At 37.9% G+C, this 20,973-nt stretch overlaps 2 protein-coding genes and 2 non-coding genes across 6 annotated transcripts in view; 3 read left to right on the plus strand and 1 right to left on the minus strand.

Moving 5' to 3' along the window:
* The window catches only part of LOC144957268 (mRNA turnover protein 4 homolog), a 524,240-nt gene that overhangs the window by 214,520 nt on the left and 288,747 nt on the right, over positions 1-20,973 (plus strand). The gene's annotated exons all lie outside the window — the stretch shown is intronic.
* Positions 1,679-1,750, minus strand: Trnag-gcc (transfer RNA glycine (anticodon GCC)). Its single transcript has one exon. It is a non-coding gene; the product is annotated as a tRNA-Gly (tRNA).
* Positions 3,720-3,790, plus strand: Trnag-gcc (transfer RNA glycine (anticodon GCC)). The gene has a single exon. It is a non-coding gene; the product is annotated as a tRNA-Gly (tRNA).
* LOC144957265 (uncharacterized) overlaps positions 6,570-20,973 on the plus strand; it is a 66,466-nt gene continuing 52,062 nt past the window's right edge. Inside the window, exons 1-5 of one of the 3 annotated variants that reach the window (XM_078888349.1) lie at positions 6,570-6,615; positions 7,583-7,861; positions 16,622-16,779; positions 17,800-18,051; positions 19,044-19,148. In XM_078888349.1, coding sequence (XP_078744475.1) covers positions 16,695-16,779; positions 17,800-18,051; positions 19,044-19,148 — 442 coding nt within the window. In that variant the 5' untranslated portion in view covers positions 6,570-6,615; positions 7,583-7,861; positions 16,622-16,694. Of the gene's footprint in view, positions 6,616-6,639; positions 6,713-6,758; positions 6,878-7,582; positions 7,862-16,621; positions 16,780-17,799; positions 18,052-19,043; positions 19,149-20,973 lie in introns of those variants that run through there. The other 2 variants (XM_078888350.1, XM_078888351.1) reach the window with 2 other exon arrangements.

Genomic DNA, 20,973 nt, shown 5'->3' on the forward strand with positions numbered 1-20,973 from the left:
TTCAAAATATCTTATTTTTACTTCATATTCGGAGAACATCATCAAGTTTTGAGTTGCATCCGGTTTTCGCCATTTTCAACCTCGGTGTAGAACCTGCCTCACAGCACACTCCCTTCCTCTGTGGGGACTTGCCACCTGCTGCTGTCCAACATGTCCTCGTTGTGGTCAAGAGCCCATAATATGTGGCCCCTCGCCTCAAAACGGTATTAAGTGGGGATGATTAAGATACTGAAAATGGAATTTATAGCCAGAAATATCAGACTTAAGTTAAGTTTGTATGTGTTATAGAGGAGAAGGAATATCATATTTTAGAGTGTTACATACCAACGTTTCATATTGTTGACCAGTTTAACGTTAATTTGACTTTATAGCATCTGGTCCATCCCGACATAATACCATTTTGAGACGTTGGGTCACATATCACTAAATCAGACTATAGATAGTATGCGCTTGGCTAAGAAGCTCATAACACTGCCATCCGGAAGTATAACGGACCAACACACAAAACTGTGTGTATCCATGAACGTTCATAGTCAGGTTAATACAGTTCAGTGAGCATTACTCGTAAACGCGGATGGCAAAAAAAAAAACAATAACAAAGACCTGAGTGACGTCATCTTCGAACTATCTATTGATTATATGCGTTTAGGTAAAATAATCATAATGTTTGCCAGCCTGATTATACATACAAACACTCAAAATTGTGTATAACCTTAACGTTGATTGTCTGATTGATGTATTTTAGTGAGAACTAATCACTAACATGATATCTAAAATAAGAAACAAAGGCTAAGAGTCGTCAGCTTCATTCCTTCTATAGATGTTGAAGGTTATTGAAGGAACGAAGTTGACGTCACTCAGCTCTTATTATTTTTTTAAAAATCCCGATTTAGTGATTAGTTCTCACTAAAATATACCAATCAGACTTTATAAACGTTAAAGGTTACACAAAGCTTTGCGTGTTGGCACGTTTAATCTGGCTGGTGGATGTTGTGAGTATTTTAGCATAACATAAATACATACTCATGTCAGAATTTCTCATGCATCTCTGCTGTCGGAGGCAGGAGGTTCGATAAAAATTGTGGGGGAGACTGAATGGGTGCATTCATTCGGGATTGGGGTCGCCGAGAGCAGCGTTCGCTTCTTGTTTTGTTTTGGGTTTTTTCCTTCTTTTGTTTGGGTAATGATGATAATTTATTTATTATTGATGATGACAATACGCTTCAACAGTCGTGACGTCACTTCCCCCGAAATGATGCAGAGTAACTTAGCAACTGGCTCTAACCTACCGGAACAATGCGGATGCCCTTATGAAATACTTCTCCGACGAGCATAAAAGTGTATCCAGAGGAGAAAAACATTATAAATCTGATCATGTTTTGACTTTTATACATTCTGATCACATACATATAAAAAGTTCAAGCCAGCATGAAGAATAAAAAGTACCGATTTTCTTTGTTTAGAATCACGCAGCTCGCCGTTGCCGTCGACGTGTGTCAGACTATTGAATCCAATTTTGATAATTTTTGCTGTTGTTGTTGTTGTTGTTGTTGTTGCATGCAAAAAAAAAAAAAAATTTAAAAAATCAGAATACCAGACTGCTAAAAAAAGAAAAAGAAAAAAAAAGAACACAAACTGATTAAGAAAACAGATTTATCATGCAAGAAAAAAAATAAGTTGCAACGACCGGGAATCGAACCCGGGTCACCCGCGTGGCAGGCGAGTATTCTACCACTAGACCAACCGTTGCAATGAATGGCAAGAGGTTTATAGACAGTATGCGCTTTGCTAAGAAACATTGCCATCCTAAAGTATAGATGGTATGCAGATGACGTCACTCAGGCCTTTGTTATTGTTTTTGCCATCCGCGTTTGTGAGTTGTTCTCACTAAACTGTATTAACAAGACTATAAAAGTTCATGGTTACACAGAGTTTGTGTGTTGGTCCGTTATACTTCCGGATGGCAATGTTGTGAACTCCTTGGCCAAGCGCATTCTATCTATAACGGACCAACACATAAAACTATGTGTAACATTGGACGTTTTTATAGTCTGGTTAATAGATAGAATGCGCTTGGCTAAGAAGCTCATAACATTGCCATCCGGAAGTATAACGGACCAACACACAAAACTAAGTGTATCCATGAACGTTTATAGTCAGATTAATACAGTTTAGTGAGCATTGCTCATAAACGCGGATGGCAAAAAAACAATAACAAAGACCTGAGTGACGTCAACTTCGAACTATCTATATATTATAAACATCTGTCACAAAACCTTTTCCAGGCGTTAACGTGCAAACGTGCAAATGTCTATCAATTTTTACCGTATTTTTCTTTGTTGTTGTTGTTGTTGTTGTTGTTGTTTTGTTTTGTTTTTGTTTTTGTTTTTTGTTGTTGTTGTTGTTGTTGTTTTGTTTTTTTTTTTTTTTTTTTAATCGTTTTGTTTGTTGTTATTTTATTTTAGGGTTCTTTAAAAAGAAAAAAAAAAGAGAGAGATTTTACATTTGACTCTTTAAAAAACAATATTATGATATTCGTCTCCAGTTTCTGGCCCTGGTGTATAGATAGTATGCGCTTGGCTAAGAAGCTCACAACATTGCCATCCGGAACTATACCGGCCTAAAACAGTATGTAACCTTAAACGTTTATAGATAATTCGAAGATGACGTCACTCTGGTCTTTGTTATTATTTTTTGCCATCCGCGTTTATGAGTAATGCTCACTGAACTGTATTTACCTGACTTTTAACGTTCATGGATACACACAGTTTTGTGTGTTGGTCCGTTATACTTCCGGATGGCAATGTTATGAGCTTCTTAGCCAAGCGCATACTATCTATAGTCAGTTTAATACAGTTTGGTGAGATTTACTCATAAACGCGGATGGCAAAAAACAATAACAAAGACCTGAGTGACGTCAACTATCGAACTATCAATTAACTGATCCTCTGAATGGTCCAAAATATTAGTTTACGAAGGCTACCACTCTGGCAAAACACATATTTTAAAAAATTTGGCCAGAAAACTCGTGCTTCAAATATATCGATCAATTTAAATGACCCTCATCTAGGCAAAAACTTTCAAACCTGGGAATTCGCGAAGTCCCAGGTTTGAGAGGTTTTGGCAAGATGAGGGTCATGTAAATCGATCGATATTTGAAGGACGAGTTTTCTGGCCAAATTTTTAAATAATATTATGTGGTTTTTTTCCAGAGTAAGGCAGAATATGTCACCGGACCATTGGGTCAGCAGCTCGGCACAGGTGAATGAATGGTCATAACAATATTATTTTTACTGATCACCGATAGGTGTGTGTGCGTGTGTCCTTTAGCCGTCATTTAATATCCTCTCTGGATTGGCTTTTATGTATGTCCAGTCAAGGTGCTCTAAAGATCCCCCCCCCCCTCACACAAACACACACACACACACACCCACACACCGCACCCCCCCCCCCCCCCCCCACCTCCAAACCACCACTACCTTCTAATAAAAAAAAAAATGAAGAAAACCAAACCCGTAAACGAAACCGAAACAAACAAAAAAGCATAAAAGAAAATATATCCCAAACTGTAGTCATACGACACACAAAATAACCACAACCCGGTGGTGAAGCTTGTCTTTTATTATACAATATATAAACGCACGTGTGTATAATTATTATTTATCATCCGTGGTCAATTCAGCCATGTCTTAAGTACTTCTTTACAACACTAACCGTCAGCAACGGTGGTCTAGTGGTAGAATACTCGCCTGCCACGCGGGTGACCCGGGTTCGATTCCCGGTCGTTGCAAATTTTTTTTTTTTTAATTTTTTTTCTCTCGGCTAGACCGGTATATTCTCGCTTTCAGATCGGAAAAACCGCGTTTTCTCTTCCTTCAATTTTCTTAATTTTTCTCACGCATATTTCCGATCTTTTTCTTTTCTTTCTCATGGGAGAGATGACGCAATAGGATTCAATAGTGTGATATCACGTCCGCCCAGCAACCAGCAGCTTGGTTCTAAACAAAGACAATCGTTACTTTAGATTCTTCATGCTGGCTAGAAGTTTTTCACATGTCATGTGATCAGAATGTATAAAAGTCAAAACATAATCATATTATTTATGATGTTTTTCTTCTCTGGATACACTTTTATGCTCGTCGGAGAAATGTTTCATAAGGGATTCCGCCATTGTTCCGATAGTTTAGAACCAGTTACTAAGTTACTATGCGTCGTTACGAAAGGAAGTGACGTCACGACTGTTGAATCCTATAAATCAGAGAAGTCTATGGGTCACACCTTCTACTCTTACGGTTACAAATTTTTATTCTCCATTGTCTTCTGGCACTTTCCTACTCACTTCATTTCTTGTTATTATCAACATAAGTGCCTGCTCCATCACTTTTCCTTTTTAATCTAAGGCACAAATAACTCAAATGAATATGTTTATGTTGTGTATATCGCACGTGTGAAAGAAAGAAAGAGAGAGAGAGGGAGGGAGAGAGAGAGAGAGAGAGAGAGAGAGAGAGAGAGAGAGAGAGAAAATAAGTAGGAGTGAAATAGGTGGCTATGTGGTCTTGTATGACACTCGCTTTCGGATCGGAAGGTCCTGGGTTCGAGCCTCGCGCTCGACGCATAGTTGAGTCCTTGGAAAAGGCTCTTTACTCACTTTCTCTCACCGTACTCAGGTGTAACATGAGTACCTGGCCGTTAACAGTGCTGTCTTTGTCCGAAAAATTATAATATCGCCTAACAGGCGTTATGTTCCGTTCTACATGTTAAATGTTGCTGTTGACCAGGGACCCCTTGTAAAGCATTTGAGCACATTTAGTGGATATTGCGCTATATAAAGCTCAATTTTTTTATTGCCCGTTTCACGCTACAAATACCGGGATAAATTCGGGTTAAATGGGCTTTACGACTCTAATAGATTCCCTTCCTTATTATTTTTAATTTTCAATGGTGGCGTTTTTTTACACCTCCGTTGGAGGTGTACAAAAACGCACCGTTTTTATGCACCTCCGTCGGCGGTGATGGTAAAGTTGTTGCTGCATACGTCCATGAGGTTTAAATAGTTTTAGATTGTAGTTTAGCACGCTGCTTAGTGATTACCGATGTACAATGATAATAAATTAAAGAATAATAACAATAATTTAAAAAATCAAAAGTATATAGAAACATGGCACGCAAATACTGATCTCAAATAAATAAATAATTTTAGAAAATTAAAATCGAAGATTTTTAAAAACATGATAAAAAGTTTTTTTAAAAAAAAAGAAAGAAAAAAAGCAAACAAAAACAAAGTAAATCAAATAAAAAAAGTCAACATTGGGAATCGAACCCGGTACTTTCAAGGTTGGAGTCTGACAGCTTGTCCACTGCGCTACGGAGCCACCTGACTGTTCATCACATTTAATAAGGTCTTTCTAAAACATTACTTTACCTTCAATGCAACTTCTATTTTCTGGTTTTATATTTCGATTTTTTAAATTATTAATTTTTATATAAATTTATTAACAAAGACATCCTACAGATGTCACAATATAACTTTCGCCATGTCCAAATGAAAAAACACAATATCGCTAATGAAATTGGGTGGAATGCGCATGCGTGACGGAGGTGTATAAAAACGATCCGTTAAGATACACCGTCAACGGAGGTGCATAAAAACACTACGATTTTCAATTTAGATTTTAGAAACGAAAGTAACCAGGATCCAATGAAATAGACCTGTGGGTTTTAAAAAATTATTTATTTATTTGTTTTTCTTGCTTTTGATGTGTTTTGTGTATTTGTGTGTGTGTGTGTGTGTGTGTGTGTATTGTGTGTGTGTGTGTGTGTTTTGGTGCTTTGTGGGGGGGGGGGGGTTGGGGGGATGTTATTTGGGTTATCAAAAGTTGTTTTTTCTCATCTCAAAGGATTAAAAAAAAAAGGCATAATATAGCCAACTGTTCTTTATCATCATTACTAATAAATCTCAGGGGTTTGAGAGTTTTTGCCAAGACGAGGGGCATTTTAGTCGATCGATATAATAAAATATATCATTATTCGAAGGATGAGTTTTCTGGCCAAAATCTTAAACACCGTGCGTGTTTTTATAGAGTGAGTACGACAGAACACATCACTGGCACTGTCGTAAGTATTTACAAGCCAAGATCCATCGCACGTACAGAAATATTTACTGGCATCACAAAGCAACAGCAATGAATCGCAATCACCATACTACATACTACGACCCTTATACAAATTCCGCTCACCTCTCTGTGCTTCTCACGGCGTGAACGATGAAACGCCGATGAACGAATGCAGTGGCGGTACCGCTAAGCCTGTCTAAGTGATAACAGCCCGCCCTTCCCATGTTCTCCGTTCCACTCCCCAAGAACTCTTCTCGGTTCCTATTGGCGGAGCAATTTATCAGACTTTTGTTATCAACGTCTAGTTAACATTCGCCCCTCCCCTCAAGACCCATCCCCCCATTTCTCATAGACTATCTCCTCCTATCACGGCTCCACCAAGTTCTTCCCCCCACACGAAATTCCTGATATCAAATCAAAAGTTCTTATCCACTTATCCGTTCTTCCTAACCCCTCAATCTACATCAGGATAAGGAATCGGATAGCCGGATAACTCTTGAAGGTCTGCTAAGTTCTGTTACAATTACTAGCTCAGCTGTAACATTTCTACACAACTTATAGAGGAAATAAATTTTTAAAAAGAAATAACAGCAACGCTGGTAGGGGCGGTGTGATATTTTATATTATTGCTGGTGGCCGTTGTTGGTTGGTTGCTTGCCTGCTTCAAATTCTAATTCAGATTTGTGATATCTAAATCGAGATAGACTCCTAGCGATCAGATAGATATCATAATATTTGAGGCCAAGATTCTGATATCAGTCTACGTACTCTACAACTCGTGAATTCTGAATTTCATGATAGAGATTTAAGGCAGTTTTTTTTTTCTTCTCGCGACCAGATTTAGATAATCTCCAGTTTTTTGTGATAGCCGACGATAACCTTTTATCCGTATTTTGATAAAACTATTACTTTGTAATCCTGAAGATTATAAAACAGTGATGTCGTGATTAAAAGCATGTTGAGGAATTAGACTGATAATAACTTACATATTTTTGTTGTTGTTGATTATTAAAAAGGTAATTAGAAAGTATTTAGGGAGAATATGGTTATCACAAATGAAATAAAATCAAATAATAGATTTATATTAATAACACATGTCAACATTGAAATATTTTTGCAAGCGTGAAAACAAAAGTGAAATACTACATGATAAAAAAAAAAGATAATTTTTTTTTTTAAATTGTGATTCAAGGACGGACTTAATTCAATTTTTCAAATAATGACTATGGATAAGATTAAGTTTATTTATTTTGTTAATTTATAGCTTTAATTAAATGACTTGTATGAATTATTACTTTTTATATATTCAAAGATAAAACTTCCGGACATAGATTACACAGTTAAAAACAATTATATTACAGATAGATTTTGGTTAATATGAAAACAGATTTTATACCGATTATTTCTTTAACTTTTCTATGTACACCATTCCATGAATCTATAGTTCTATTTTTTTTCAAATTCTACAGGAATCAAATTATATTTACCATCGTATAGAAACTCTAATTGTTGGAATTCTAACACCAGTGATTGTTTTTATTTGTGACAATATTATTTCCCACGGATTTTCTGTGTGTTGTTGATTAATCTCACAAGAAACTGGACGATTATTCCAAAAACGTTCGTTAGTTTAATCGATGGGATGCTTGATTCATTTTTGACATTTTGTCGGATCAAAACAAGATAGGAAAACTGAGAGTTCGAAAAAAACTTGTGTGTCACTTTAAAAAAAAAAAAAGGATTTAAAGGTATGTAGGCTTTTATTTCATTACCTTTTCTGCGTACGTTAAAGATGAAAAGTTGTGTATCAAACTGCAGTGCTAGTGTGTGACAAAGAGAAAGCAAAAAGACAAGAAAGAAAAACATTTAAAAATAACAACACATGCAAATAAAACAACAAACAAATAAAAAAAAAAAAAAGAACTGCTTCGCCTGGCACAACTGTTTCACACGAAATGAAGTGAGCAGGAAAGTACCAGAAGACAATTGAGAATAAAACTTTCGCGGTGGCGATAGGGGCTCGAACCCACGATCGTACTTGGTACGATACGGCAACTTCGCCTGGCTGTAGAGAGCGGGCTCTACTTATTTACTGTCTCCGAGAAATTTTTATTCTCTTTTATATTGTCTTCTGGCACTTTCCTACTCACTTCATTTTTTGTTATTATCAATATAAGTGCCTGCTCCACTCACTTTACTCAACTGTTTCATACACACGACCGTTTCACATCTTTATCTCACACCAGTGCCTGCTCCCAAATTTGTTACTTTGTTGTGCGTGTTTGTTATAAGTGCGCATATTATGTCTGAAAGAGAGGAGCAAGGGGAGGGTGGGGGGAGGGGGGGAGGATTTCAAACCCCTATACCAAAATTGTGGTCTGTCATGATAATCATCAAGTGAATCCCTTGATGTTAAAAATATGATATTGTTAAGGGAGAGAAATGACAAGAAAAAAAAAGGCGAAAATAATCTAGACTAACTGTTTCTTTCAGGGCTGTCTCTTTACATTATAGTTATGACTAATTAGAAAACATTTTACACCAGATCGATCGAGAGATAAACGGTTCATTTTTGTTAAAGAGAAAACTAACGAGAAAATAAGAGCGCGCGAGATAACAACCCCCCCCCCCCCCAAAAAAAAAAAACAAAAAAAAAAAAAAAACAAACAAAAAAAAAACAAAAAACCCCACAAACTTACCCCCCCCCCCCCCACAACCCAAATTTAAACTTGAGATTTTGTATTGCGCAATATCCACAAAACATGCTCAAAGCGCTTTGCAATGGGCCCCCAGTCAACAAGAACACGAGTCGGACATGGAGGACCGGATACGGCCCCTTTTAGGCAGTCGATATTGCATTTTTTTCCCGACGGAGACAACGGCCAGGTAGTTTGTTCATTTTACACCTGAATACGATGAGAGAATTTAAATAAGGAGACGTTTCCAAGGACTGGACTATGCGCCGGTTAGAGCGGGACTCGAACCCGAAACGGAGTGTCGTACCATAGCCGCACATGAAATGGCTATCTTAAAATAAAATAAAGGAAAAACGATACAAAATGCTGTAAAATCAACATTGTCGACCTAGTTATGCTCTCCTATGTAATGATTTTATAATATATATATATTTTTTTTTTTTTTACAAAACAACACTTAACTCATAGATTAACTATTAGATGATTCCATTACTTGGTCGGCAGTTCACACTGTGAGTTATTGTATAAAACACAGTTTAGTCTAATTAATGACATGGAGAGAAGAGCGAGAGAGAGAGAGAGAGAGAGAGAGAGAGAGAGAGAGAGAGAGAGAGAGAGAGAAAGTGAGGGAAAGAGAGGAGGGAAGAGAAGAGAAGAGAGAGAGAGAGAGAGAGAGAGAGAGAGAGAGAGAGAGAGAGATGATCTTTGTCCCAAAAAAGAAAAAAAAAGAGCGCGGAATGAATACCGTTAAAACTGTGTCTTGTGAAAAAATTCCGAACGATAATTGGCATTTGTAGCACGGAACCAATGATTTTATGGCTTTGGGAGAAAAACAACTAATTAAACAGAATCAAAATCAAGTTTGAGAAGAAACATCAGAGAATGGAATGCATAATTTTGAACCGATGACTCAAGGTTAAGAAAAGTGAGTGGAGCAGGCACTTGTGTTGATAAAAACACGAAATGAAGTGAGTAGAAAAGTGCAAGTAGTCAATAGTGAATATAAAAACTACTTCGCGCGCGGCGAAGGCGCTCGAAGTTTTTTATTCTCTATTGTCTTCTTGCACTTTTCTACTCACTTCATTTCTTGTTATACTCTTAAGTTGCATTGAAAAACATGACTGTACTCTGAGATACCACGAGTTATTAATTATTTTTGGGCAGAAAACTCGTCGGTCAAATATCGCTGGATTAAAATGACCATCATCTTGGCAAAACTATAGGCCATGTGGTCTACTGGAATTAAATTGAGCTTTATATAGCGCAATATCCACTAAATGTGCTCAAAGCGCTTTACAAGGGGTCCCTGGTCAACAGCAACATTTAACATGTAGGACAGGACATGACGCCTGTTAGGCGATATTACAATATTTTGGACAAAGACAACGCTGTTAACGGCCAGGTACTCATTTTACACCTGAGTACGGTGAGAGAATGTGAGTAAAGAGCCTTTTCCAAGGACTCAACTATGCGCCGAGCGCGAGGCTCGCATCCAGGACCTTCCGATTCGAAAGCGAGTGTCATACCACTAGACCACATAGCCGCACAAGTGGTATGACACTCGCTTTCGGATCGGATTTAAGCCTCCCTCGGCGTATAGTTGGGTCATTGGAAAATGCTCGTTACTCAGATTCTCACGCCATACTCAGGTGTAAAATGAATACCTGGCCATTAACAGCGTTGTCTTTGTCGGAATAAAAAAAAATATGTTAATATCGCCTAACAGGCGTCAAGTCTAGTTCTCCATGTTACGTGTTGCTGGTGGTCGGGGACCCTTCATAAATCGCCATTAGCACGTTTAGTGGATATTGCTCAATATAAAAGCTCAAGTCTTTTGATTTTTTGTTTTTTTTTTTGTTTTTTGATTTTTTATTGAGAAAAAATTGTTGTCAGAGCACACAGTAGGCATCTGAATCATTAATACTCCTGTCATCAATTCGTAATCAATAAAAAAAAATTGTTCTCATAAATTTTCTTTTATTCCAACTGAAATTTGCGAAGTTTTAAATATTTACTTCATACAGGCAAGTCTACTCGCGGATAATGAATGGTGCTACTTTTCGTGCGGCTCCGCCCGACTTTCCCAACTGCACGAGCCGCCCCTGTACACAACAATTATCAAGTGTTAGTGTTTATAAACACACGCAGTTCTGTCGGTAACAGGAGAGCCGAGACGGGAATTTTTAAATGTTATATTAATTTCAAGAATAATAATTTGTTTCTTTACAAGGTTACACATTCCGCTCATCCGCCGCCTCCTCCTCCTCCTTCTCAAATTTCCGACCACCATTTTATATTGGATGATGTAGTCAAGGGTTGCCAGATGTGGAGTTTAAAAAAGAAGTCTCTTCTTCTTCTTCTTCTTCTTCTTCTTCTTCTTCTTCTTCTTCTTCTTCTTCTTCTTCTTCTTCTTCTTCTTCTTCTTCTTCTAATTTATTATTTATTATTATTATTATTATTATTATTATTATTTTATTATATTATTATTATTATTATTATTATTATTATTATTACAGGCTTTTTCATATAGTGCGATATCCACTAAACGTGCTCAAAGCGTTTTACAAGGGGTCCCTGCCCAATAGCAACAAGTAACATGTAGGACGAGACATGACGCCTGTAAGGAGAATTACAAGGACTCAACTATGCGCCGAGCGAGGCTCGAACCCAGGACCTTCCGATCCAAAAGCGAGTGTCATACCATAAGACCACATAGCCGCACCATCGCTTTAGTTTGTCGTAATCTTTGAAGAATGACGTCAATAAAATATATGCATAAAATATAGATCTAAATAATTTTATTACATTTATAAAATAATAGAAAAAAAATGGAAGCCTCATTTTTATTTATAAAGACAGCCGATGCTGTGAACGTTTCGGGTTATCCCTTTGTCAACAAAACACGATGAATGAATGGGTTTCAAGCAGCAATATTTTGTATTATATTTCTTCAAGTTTAAAGCAGCAATATAATTTCCATTTTCAATTACTTTCATATAATGAAGAAATTTTTTTTTCTTTCCACCCCTTTTTTATGTATTTCTAAAACTGTAAAAATTGTCAAAAATTAATCTTTTAACTCACTCAACCGTAACACCGACTATATCCGTTGTTTACCCGGGTTAATTTTACCCCATGCCTATTTATTACATTTTTCTGAGGCAAATTATAGGCGTAGTATCAAAGCTAATGTTCTTAATTTTTACATGTTAATGGTAATTGAATAAAAAATATCTATGCACATGCTCATTTTTAATACATTTTTTTTCTCCAAATTTGAAAAGTAGCAAAAATCTCTAGGATTGAGTGAGTTAAAAATTTCAAAACGGAAAAAAAATGAACAACATAAATTTTTGATTTTTTTTCTTGCTAATCAAAAATGCCAAAGCGGCGTCCTTGTTTGAATAATGATCGTTACCCCTCACCCTCGCTGGTGTGCTAGCTCTTGCCGGCCGGGGGCCGCCAGGGTTGTTTTGATTATGATGCAAAGAAAATAAACTTGTTATGTTGAAGTTGTTGTTGACGAGCAGCGGCAGTGGCATGGCGGTAAAGACGAACTAACGAATTCGGGTTTTCAGTTTTCAGTTTTCAGTTGTTATATAGATATATATTATATATATATATATATATATATATATATATATATATATATATGTGTGTGTTGTGTGTGTGTGTGTGTGTGTAGTTTAATTTTAAAAGATAGTAATTTTTTATTAGTATGCGCTGAAAAAGAATACCAAAGAAACAATATAGTAGAGATCAGGAACTGTTGTGCGGCTATGTAGTTTTGTAGTATGATACTCGCTTTCCGGATCGGAAGGTCCTGGGTTTGAGCCTTGCTCGGCGCATAGTTGAGTCCTTGGAAAAGGCTCTTTACTCACATTCTCTCACCGTACTGAGATTGAAATGAGTACATGGCCGTTAACAGCGTTGCCTCTGAAGAAGAAGAAGAAGAAGAAGAAGAAGAAAAAGAAGAAGAAGAATTTCTCTCCATCTCTCACTCTACTCTCTCTCTCTCTCTCTCTCTCTCTCTCTCTCTCTCTCTCTCTCTCTCTCCCTCTCCAACCCTATCTCTACCCACATAATCATCCACACAGTACAGGTCCGGCGTACCACATCATAATTTGAATTTCAGACTTCACCGATACCACTCGGCTACAACATGTATTAGGGATGAAGAAGATCTTAAAGAATTCAGACAGATAAACAGTCAAATAGACACCAGGCCATTCTGTAAACAAATGGGGTTACACCGCTGGACGGAAGGTGGACAAACATTGAGACATTACCTAGTTTGGCCACAATTTATTGGCCAGATTGCCTCAATACTCGCCAAACAATTTATACCATTTAAGTTATTCCTCGTTGATTCACGTACTATATTATCAATTGCATTTGGCCACTTTATTGATATAATATGTTTAATGAAATATATATAAAATATGTAACATACCATTTCATATCTAATAATAATAATAATAATAATAATAATAATAATAATAATAATAATAATAATAATAATAATAACAGTGCAGCGCATGCAAATTGAGCTAGGACGAGGTGACTTGCTCAATGCCACACAGCGCAGCGGGGATATTCTAACTCGTTGCGTTGCCATTTCAGGTATGAAGCAAAGACCGTATCGCTGAGCCATGATGCCCTTTTCTTGAGACTAGAATCACAGAAGTCTAAGGATTGACACTTTTTGACTTAGTTATGAACGTCATCTCAATCTATGGTCTTCAGGGCCGTCCGATAGACTTACTGGATTGGACTTTATCCCGGTTTATGTAACGTGAAACGGACAATAACAATAATTGCGCTAGTCTATCGCACTAATTTTGTGTTTTGTTGTTTGTCTCGTAACAGAGGCCAAGGGCCGAAAAGTTGTTTGTTTTGTGTTGTTCCTTTATATCATATGAGTCACATTAACTGAGGAGGAGGAAGAGGATGAGGCACATTGTTTTGTGTTGTTCCTTTATATCAAATTATGTGACCCTTCGCCTCAAAACGGTCTTAAGTCGGGTTGGTTAAAGTGTTAAAAAATTGAATTTATAGCCAGAAATATCAGACTTGTGTTGAGTTTGTATGATTTATTGTGGAGAATGGATACCATAGTTTAGGGTGCTAATGCCAACAGCTTATAAATTTGACCATTTAAGCATTAAATTTGTCTTTTAAGCATATGGCGGGTTCCGACATAATACCGTTTAGAGACGATGGGTCAGATATGAGTCACATTAACTCACTTTATCTTTCCCTCTGCATCTTATTGGTTCATTTAAACACCTCTAGTTTTTGGTTTTGTCGCAAAGTACTCCCCCCCCCCCCCCCCCCCCGCCCCATAGACCTAACAGATCCATCCGGCTACCCAATTACTGGTGGGTGGACAAAGGGGATGTGGGGGGGGGGGGGGGTAGAGGGGGGTCTCCAAAAAAAAAAAAAAAAATCAACTTCACCATGGAGGGTTCTCGGTCCGTTTAAGTGTGAAGCGAGTGCTTTACCAACTACCAGATAATTTGAAAGTTTTCTGACCAAAATGAAAAAACAAAACCCGTTTGTTAGACCATCCAGCAGACTGACGTCACAACACATGCCTGTATCTCTATGTATCTTGATGACGTATGTGAAGATTTGTGTCATTTCAAAATATGTGTGTCAAATGAACTACCATGATGAAGTCTTGGTAATCTCATGCTCTCCTTCTTCTTCTTGTTCTAGTTCTTGTTCTTGTTCTTGTTCTTGTTCTTGTTCTTGTTCTTGGTCTTGTTCTTGTTCTTGTTCTTTGTCTTGTTCTTCTTGTTCTTGTTCTTCTTGTTCTTGTTCTTGTTCTTGTTCTTTGTCTTGTTCTTCTTGTTCTTGTTCTTCTTGTTCTTGTTCTTGTTCTAGTTCTTGTTCTTGTTCTTGTTCTTGTTCTTCTTGTTCTTCTTGTTCTTGTTCTTGTTCTTGTTCTTGTTCTTGTTCTTGTTCTTGTTATTCTTGTTCTTCTTGTTCTTCTTCTTGTCCTTCTTCTTCTTCTTCTTCTTCTTCTTCTTCTTCTTCTTCTTCTTCTTCTTCTTCTTCTTCTTCTTCTTCTTCTTCTTCTTCTTCTTCTTCTTCTTCTTCTTCTTCTTCTTCTTCTTCTTCTTCATCTTCTTCTTCTTCTTCTTCCACGAATATTACTACTACTACTACTACTACTACTACTACTACTACTACTACTACTACTACTACTACTACTACTACAACAACAGCAAAAACAGCAACAACTACTACTACTGCTACTACTACTACTACTACTACTACTACTACTACTACTACTACTACTATACTACTAATAATAATAATAATAATAATAATAATAATGATAATGATAATAATAATAATAATAATAATAATAATAATAATAATAATAATAATAATAATAATAATAATAATAATAATAATAATACTTTCATTTACTAATTCACATATTTATTTAATTTATATTTTTATTTATTCATCCACCATCCATTTATTTATTTATTTATCTATTTATTTATTTATTTATTTATTTCTTCATTCATTCATTAAAGGAGAATTTTCATGATTTTTGAGAGCGGTATTTACTTATTACGATTGAAGGCAAATCCATTATTCATATGGTTGTAACCAGTGTGGGATAGGCCGTCAGCAGGGAGGGGGGGGGGGGGGCTTAGGAGTTGTGGCAGAGTAATCCATGGTGATAGCAAAATGACCGGTGAGGGATTGGAACTGGATTCTGATAAGGGATAAAATGACACACTGATCTATACACACATACACACATTGAATACACAAATACACACACATTAAATACACACATAAATTGAATATACACACACGCACATTGTATACATACAAACACAAACACCCCCCCCCCCCACACACACACACACATGCAAAACACACTCATACACAAATTATATTGCGCTTTTATATAGAGCAATATCCACTAAACGTGCTCAAAGCAAAGCGCTTTACAAACGGTCCTTGACCAAAAGCTACATGTAACATGAAGAACAAGACACGACGCCTAGTTGGCAATATAATATATTTTGTTTTTCCGACAGCGACAATGCTGCTCATGGCCAGGTTCTCATTTTACACCTGAGTACGATGAGATAATGTAAGTAAAGAGTCTTTTCCAAGGACTCAAATATCCGCCGAGCGAGGGTCGAACCCAAGACCTTCCGATCCGAAAGCAAGTGTCATACTACAAGACCACATAGCTGCACAGATGAATAAACATGAGACCAAAGCCAGTGGAACCCCAATCTTCTTCTTCTTCTTCTTCTTCTTCTTCTTCTTCTTTCAGCTTATCCCGCATATTGCAGGGTTGCCATAATGAATGCCACATCTCCATGCATCTCGGTCAGCGCATCATCTTCCTCCAGGCCCAGTTCTTTCATTATATTATCATCCTTTACCTTATCCCACCATCTAGTATTTGGGCGTCCCTTTTTCCTCTTTCCTGCTATTTGTAAGTCCAACCATCTTGGTTAAATGGTTGAGCGCTCTAGAAGATTTCTGGTTTAACTTCTCAAAAGTGTATGTGTGTTATTATTACATATTATTATGCCTTTTTCGCCACGGTATCATAAGAAATCGTCGCCTAGGCATTCCACGAAGGAATACAGATAATTCATCAAACAAGATGTCTGATGTCAACAGGAATCACCCATGTTGTTGAAGTGAGTAAATTGGGGGTTAATAATCTTGCTCAAGGAAACACCGGGTCCTTCCGGGTCACGTGCAATGCCTTAACCAATGTGTGTCATTGCATTTCATTTATCATTATTTTTTAATCTGCAGGTGAAGGAGATCGAGAGCCAATCGAGAGGTCTCTGGTTACCCAGACATTTTAGTGGCCAGCAGAAGCATCAAGATGTATCAAGCTGGCGGGATTGCCTTGACCCCTGCTGCCGCTGGGTATGGACAGGACAGTGTCACGAACAGTTACCTGCACTCTGGTAGGTGTCCGCCTTTCTGTTGTTGTTGTTGTTGTTGTTGATAATGATGATGGTGATGATGATGATGATGATGATGATGATGATGAGGTTGATGATGATGATGATGATGATCATGATCATGATGATGATGATGGTGATGATGATGATATTATATGGACAGGGCAGTGTCACACACAGCTACCTGCATTCTGGTAGGTCAATCGTGTTGTTGTTGTTGTTGTTGTTGTTGTTGTTGTTGTTGTTGTTGATAATGATAATGATGATGAATATGATGATGATGATGATGATGATGATGATGATGATGATGATGATGATGATGATGATGTTGGTGTCATTAGCCTACTTTGATTGTGGTGCGATGATTGTAATGGTGGTGGGTTTTTTTTAATTATTTTAGTTTTTTTTGTTTTTGGGTCTTATTGTGTTGGTGCTGTTTGCATACATCAATCCACCCATTGTTGAAAATGGACATCTCCATAATCTCTTAAATAAGATTCTTTAATCTTGATTTTTAAGAGACATCATCCACTCACTCTCCCTATATGAGTAATTTCCTACGTCTGTGACGTCATATCTAAAAAAACAATCACATGTATTCCTTTGGCGTCACAAAAGTACAAGGAATGTTCCCTGTTGTGACGTCACATCTATTCAACCAATCACATGTTCTACTTTCTCTATGCTCTTCCGCCACGACATCACAAGATATCGTCGCCTAGGCATTCCATGAAGGAATATAGATAATTCATCAAACAAGATAATGTCTGATGTCAACAGGAATCCCCCATGTTGTCCAAGTGAGCAAATTGGGGTTAATAATCTTGCCTAGGGAAAAACACGAAAGTGCCTGAAGCGGGGCTCGAATCCGGGACCTTCCGGGTCACAGGGAATACTTTAATCACTTGGCCACTTCGCCCCCCTCCCCCTGTTATACTTTGGCTTTTGATAAATACGATTAATTTCCCTTGTTTATGCCTTCAACTTTATTCAACCAATCGTATGTCTTCCTTTGGCGTCCAGGTTCCAGTTCAGTCTACGTGCCTTCTCCACGCACGATGCTCCCCGTCCAATACATGGGATCTCCCACCGGCACCCAGAACGTCACCACAACATCATCCGGCAGTTCCTCCATCTGGAGCAACAGCACAACGGACGTCCCAGGTTACTCCCCGTCCAATGCCTCATTCCCATTCAACACCACACACAGCTCTCAGCTATCGCCCAGTACTGGACGCACTGATGGGTTTGCCTCATCTATTTCAAGACATACAAGTAAGTACACTTTATCCACAGTTATAGAAAGAACGAAATTGACGTCATTAATTCGTTGTTTTTGTTTTTAGACAGCAATTTTGGTGGTTTGTTTTCACAACATTCGACCAATCAGACTATAAAAAGTTCAAGGTTACACATAGTTTTGTGTGTTGGTACGTGATATCCGGCTAGCTGCTAGAAGCTGTGGACTGTAAAAAGTAATAAGCAAAAACGAATATAACAGATTTTTTATTTTTTAAAAGAAAAGAACAAAATACCAAATACGGAACGTTTCGGGCTCAAAATCCTTGTTCAGCCTCGTAGTTTCGCTATAGAAACTGGGATAAACTCCTGCTCCACGAGCTTAATGGATCTGAATGAAGCGTACCCATTCTTGAATATCACTTCGACATGAAAAGCGCTTTGATTATACATGTGTGTGTGTGTGTGTGTGTGTGTGTGTTTGTTTGTTTGTTTTTGTGTCCCAGCCCTGATGTAACTATAGTTACATCATGGTTCCAACCCTTTAAAAATTTTTATCCAGTTTGTCTGTTCTGACTTATATCAAAGCCTGACAGTCACGCGATTCTTCATTTGTTCCCCATTCGTAATAGGGTTCAACAGTCGTGACGTCACTTCCCTCCTAATGACGCATAGTAACTTAGCAACTGGTTCTAAACTATCGGAACAATGGCGGACGCCCTTATGAAATACTTCTCCGACGGGCATAAAAGTGAATCCAGAGGAGAAAAGCATTATAAATTTGATTATGTGTTGACTTTTTACAGTCTGATCACATGACATGTGAAAAAGTTCTAGCCAGCATGAAGAATAAAAAATACCAATTTTCTTTGTTTAGAACCAAACTGCTGGTTGCTGGGCGGACGTGACAATAGACTATTGAATCCTATTTGACACGTCAGAGCCCCAACAAATACACATCAATGGTCAGGAAAGTTTGTTTTATTCTTGAATAATTCTTTTTTTTTTTCTTTTTTTTTCCCTTGCAGGTCTTGGAGGGTATCCTACCTACATGGGAGCTGCAGACTTTTCCACCTGGAACACCTTCAACAACATGGCGCTTCAACAGGGATTTAGGCCTACCACTGGACCTGGTGAGTCAGTCATAATCCAAATAGGACCCCGATCTTTTTCTTTATACCCTTTGATGAAAACCTGCATGGGTAATCTGTGGTCTTGTGGTCTGGTATTCGCTTTTGGACCAAAATGGTCCATGGTTCGAGTTCCTCTCTGAGTCCTTGGAAAAGGCTCTTTCCTCACTAACTTTCTTTCACCGTACTCGGGTGTAAAAGGAGATCACAATCATAATACCGCTTATCAGACGGTAACATGTCTCGTCTTACATGTTAAATGTTGCTGTTGTTTCTGGATTCCATGTAAAGCACCCTGAGCACGCTTTGTAAACGCGTTAGTTTTTTTTTTCGTGTGTTTTATCGGAGAGAGAGAGAGAGAGAGAGAGAGAGAGAGAGAGAGAGTGAGAGAGAGAGAGAGAGCAGAGAAATATCGAGAGAGAGAGAGAAAGAGAGCGAGAGATATAGCGAGAGATATACTTACAAAGAGGTCCCAGGTTCAAGATTTTTTTCCCCCAAAAAAGCCAAATTTCAGCTCGTTATAATCCATGAATATTTGATGTAAAATGTTACTGACCAAAGTGTAGTAAGATACCAATAATAACGTGTGGGAGCGTAGCCATCGTTAACTTATAGCCTGACACTGACCAAAAAATGACGTCAAAATGCCAGTCTTTGGCCACAAAAGAAAACAAATCGTGAGTTGTATTCAATAGTTCAACCAATGGGACCACTTGTTTCCAAGAGCACTATTAACGACAACTCACTAGGGGGCGCAAAAAAACAAAACAAATAATGACGTCAAAATGCCTTTTTGGGTTTCAGTGTCAGGCTATAGATAGTTCGAAGTTGACGTCACTCAGGTCTTTGTTATTGTTTTTTTTTTTTTTTGCCATCAACGTTTGTGATTAATTCTCACTAATCTGTATTAACCACACTATAAACGTCCATGGTTACACACAGTTTTGTGTGTTGATCCGTTATACTTCCGGATGGCAATGTTATGAGCTTCTTAGCCAAGCGCAAACTATCTATAACTTAACGATGGCTACGGTGGGAGTCCCGATGGATCAGTTGGTAGAGCAACGATCAGACCACACCCAAAGGGATCAAGATCGATCCTCGGTGAAGTCAATCTTTTTTCTCTTTTCTTTTTCATTGCATGTAATTATTAATTATGTTCTAGGCAATTATTGACAAGTTAAGGGTTACGTTCCAAGCCTACAACGATCGACAAATGATGTGGGAGAAACCGAAGATCGGCTGTCCTCAGAGTCTTAGCGCCAGATCTTCGTTTGGACAGATATCTTCGTTTTCCTTCACGTCGTTGGTCGATCGTTGTGGGGATTGGGAACGAAATCGTCAACTTGCTAGTAGTTAGTATCTTTTAATAGGTGCTGGTCACGTTGAATAAGGACAGACGGCAAACATATGTAAGGCATGTCTTGTCAGCAAAAATTAAGCCGAACTGCGTAACTGTCAGGTGGACAGACAGGTCATGAGCAGAAAAGTCAACTGCAGTCTTGGACTGTACTCTCTGTCCCTTTGGTTGAAGGACAAGTGCTCTACCAACTGAACTTTCAGGACTCTTCTGTCTCCTCCCTTCCCCCCCCCCCCTCCCCAACCACTTCCACAACAAACACACCATCGGTTAGCCCTTACCTAAATCTTTTAGTTTGAGTTGTTGATATTTTAGGTGTGTTATTTTATCTGTGCTGTCTTGCGTGATTCCCTGCCTGTCAAAACAAGGGGAATAACTTCAAAGTCTTAATCCACCGGTCTTAAAAGTCCCATGGCCGATCCTTGCTTGACTCCCTTGGAATCCACCCCAAGGACTCAACGACTCTTT

The sequence above is a fragment of the Berghia stephanieae genome, chromosome 11 (genome assembly GCF_034508935.2).
Source record: "Berghia stephanieae isolate SIO BIC M18660-M18661 chromosome 11, UCSD_Bste_1.3, whole genome shotgun sequence".
In the NCBI taxonomy this organism is placed as follows: Eukaryota; Metazoa; Mollusca; class Gastropoda; order Nudibranchia; family Aeolidiidae; genus Berghia; species Berghia stephanieae.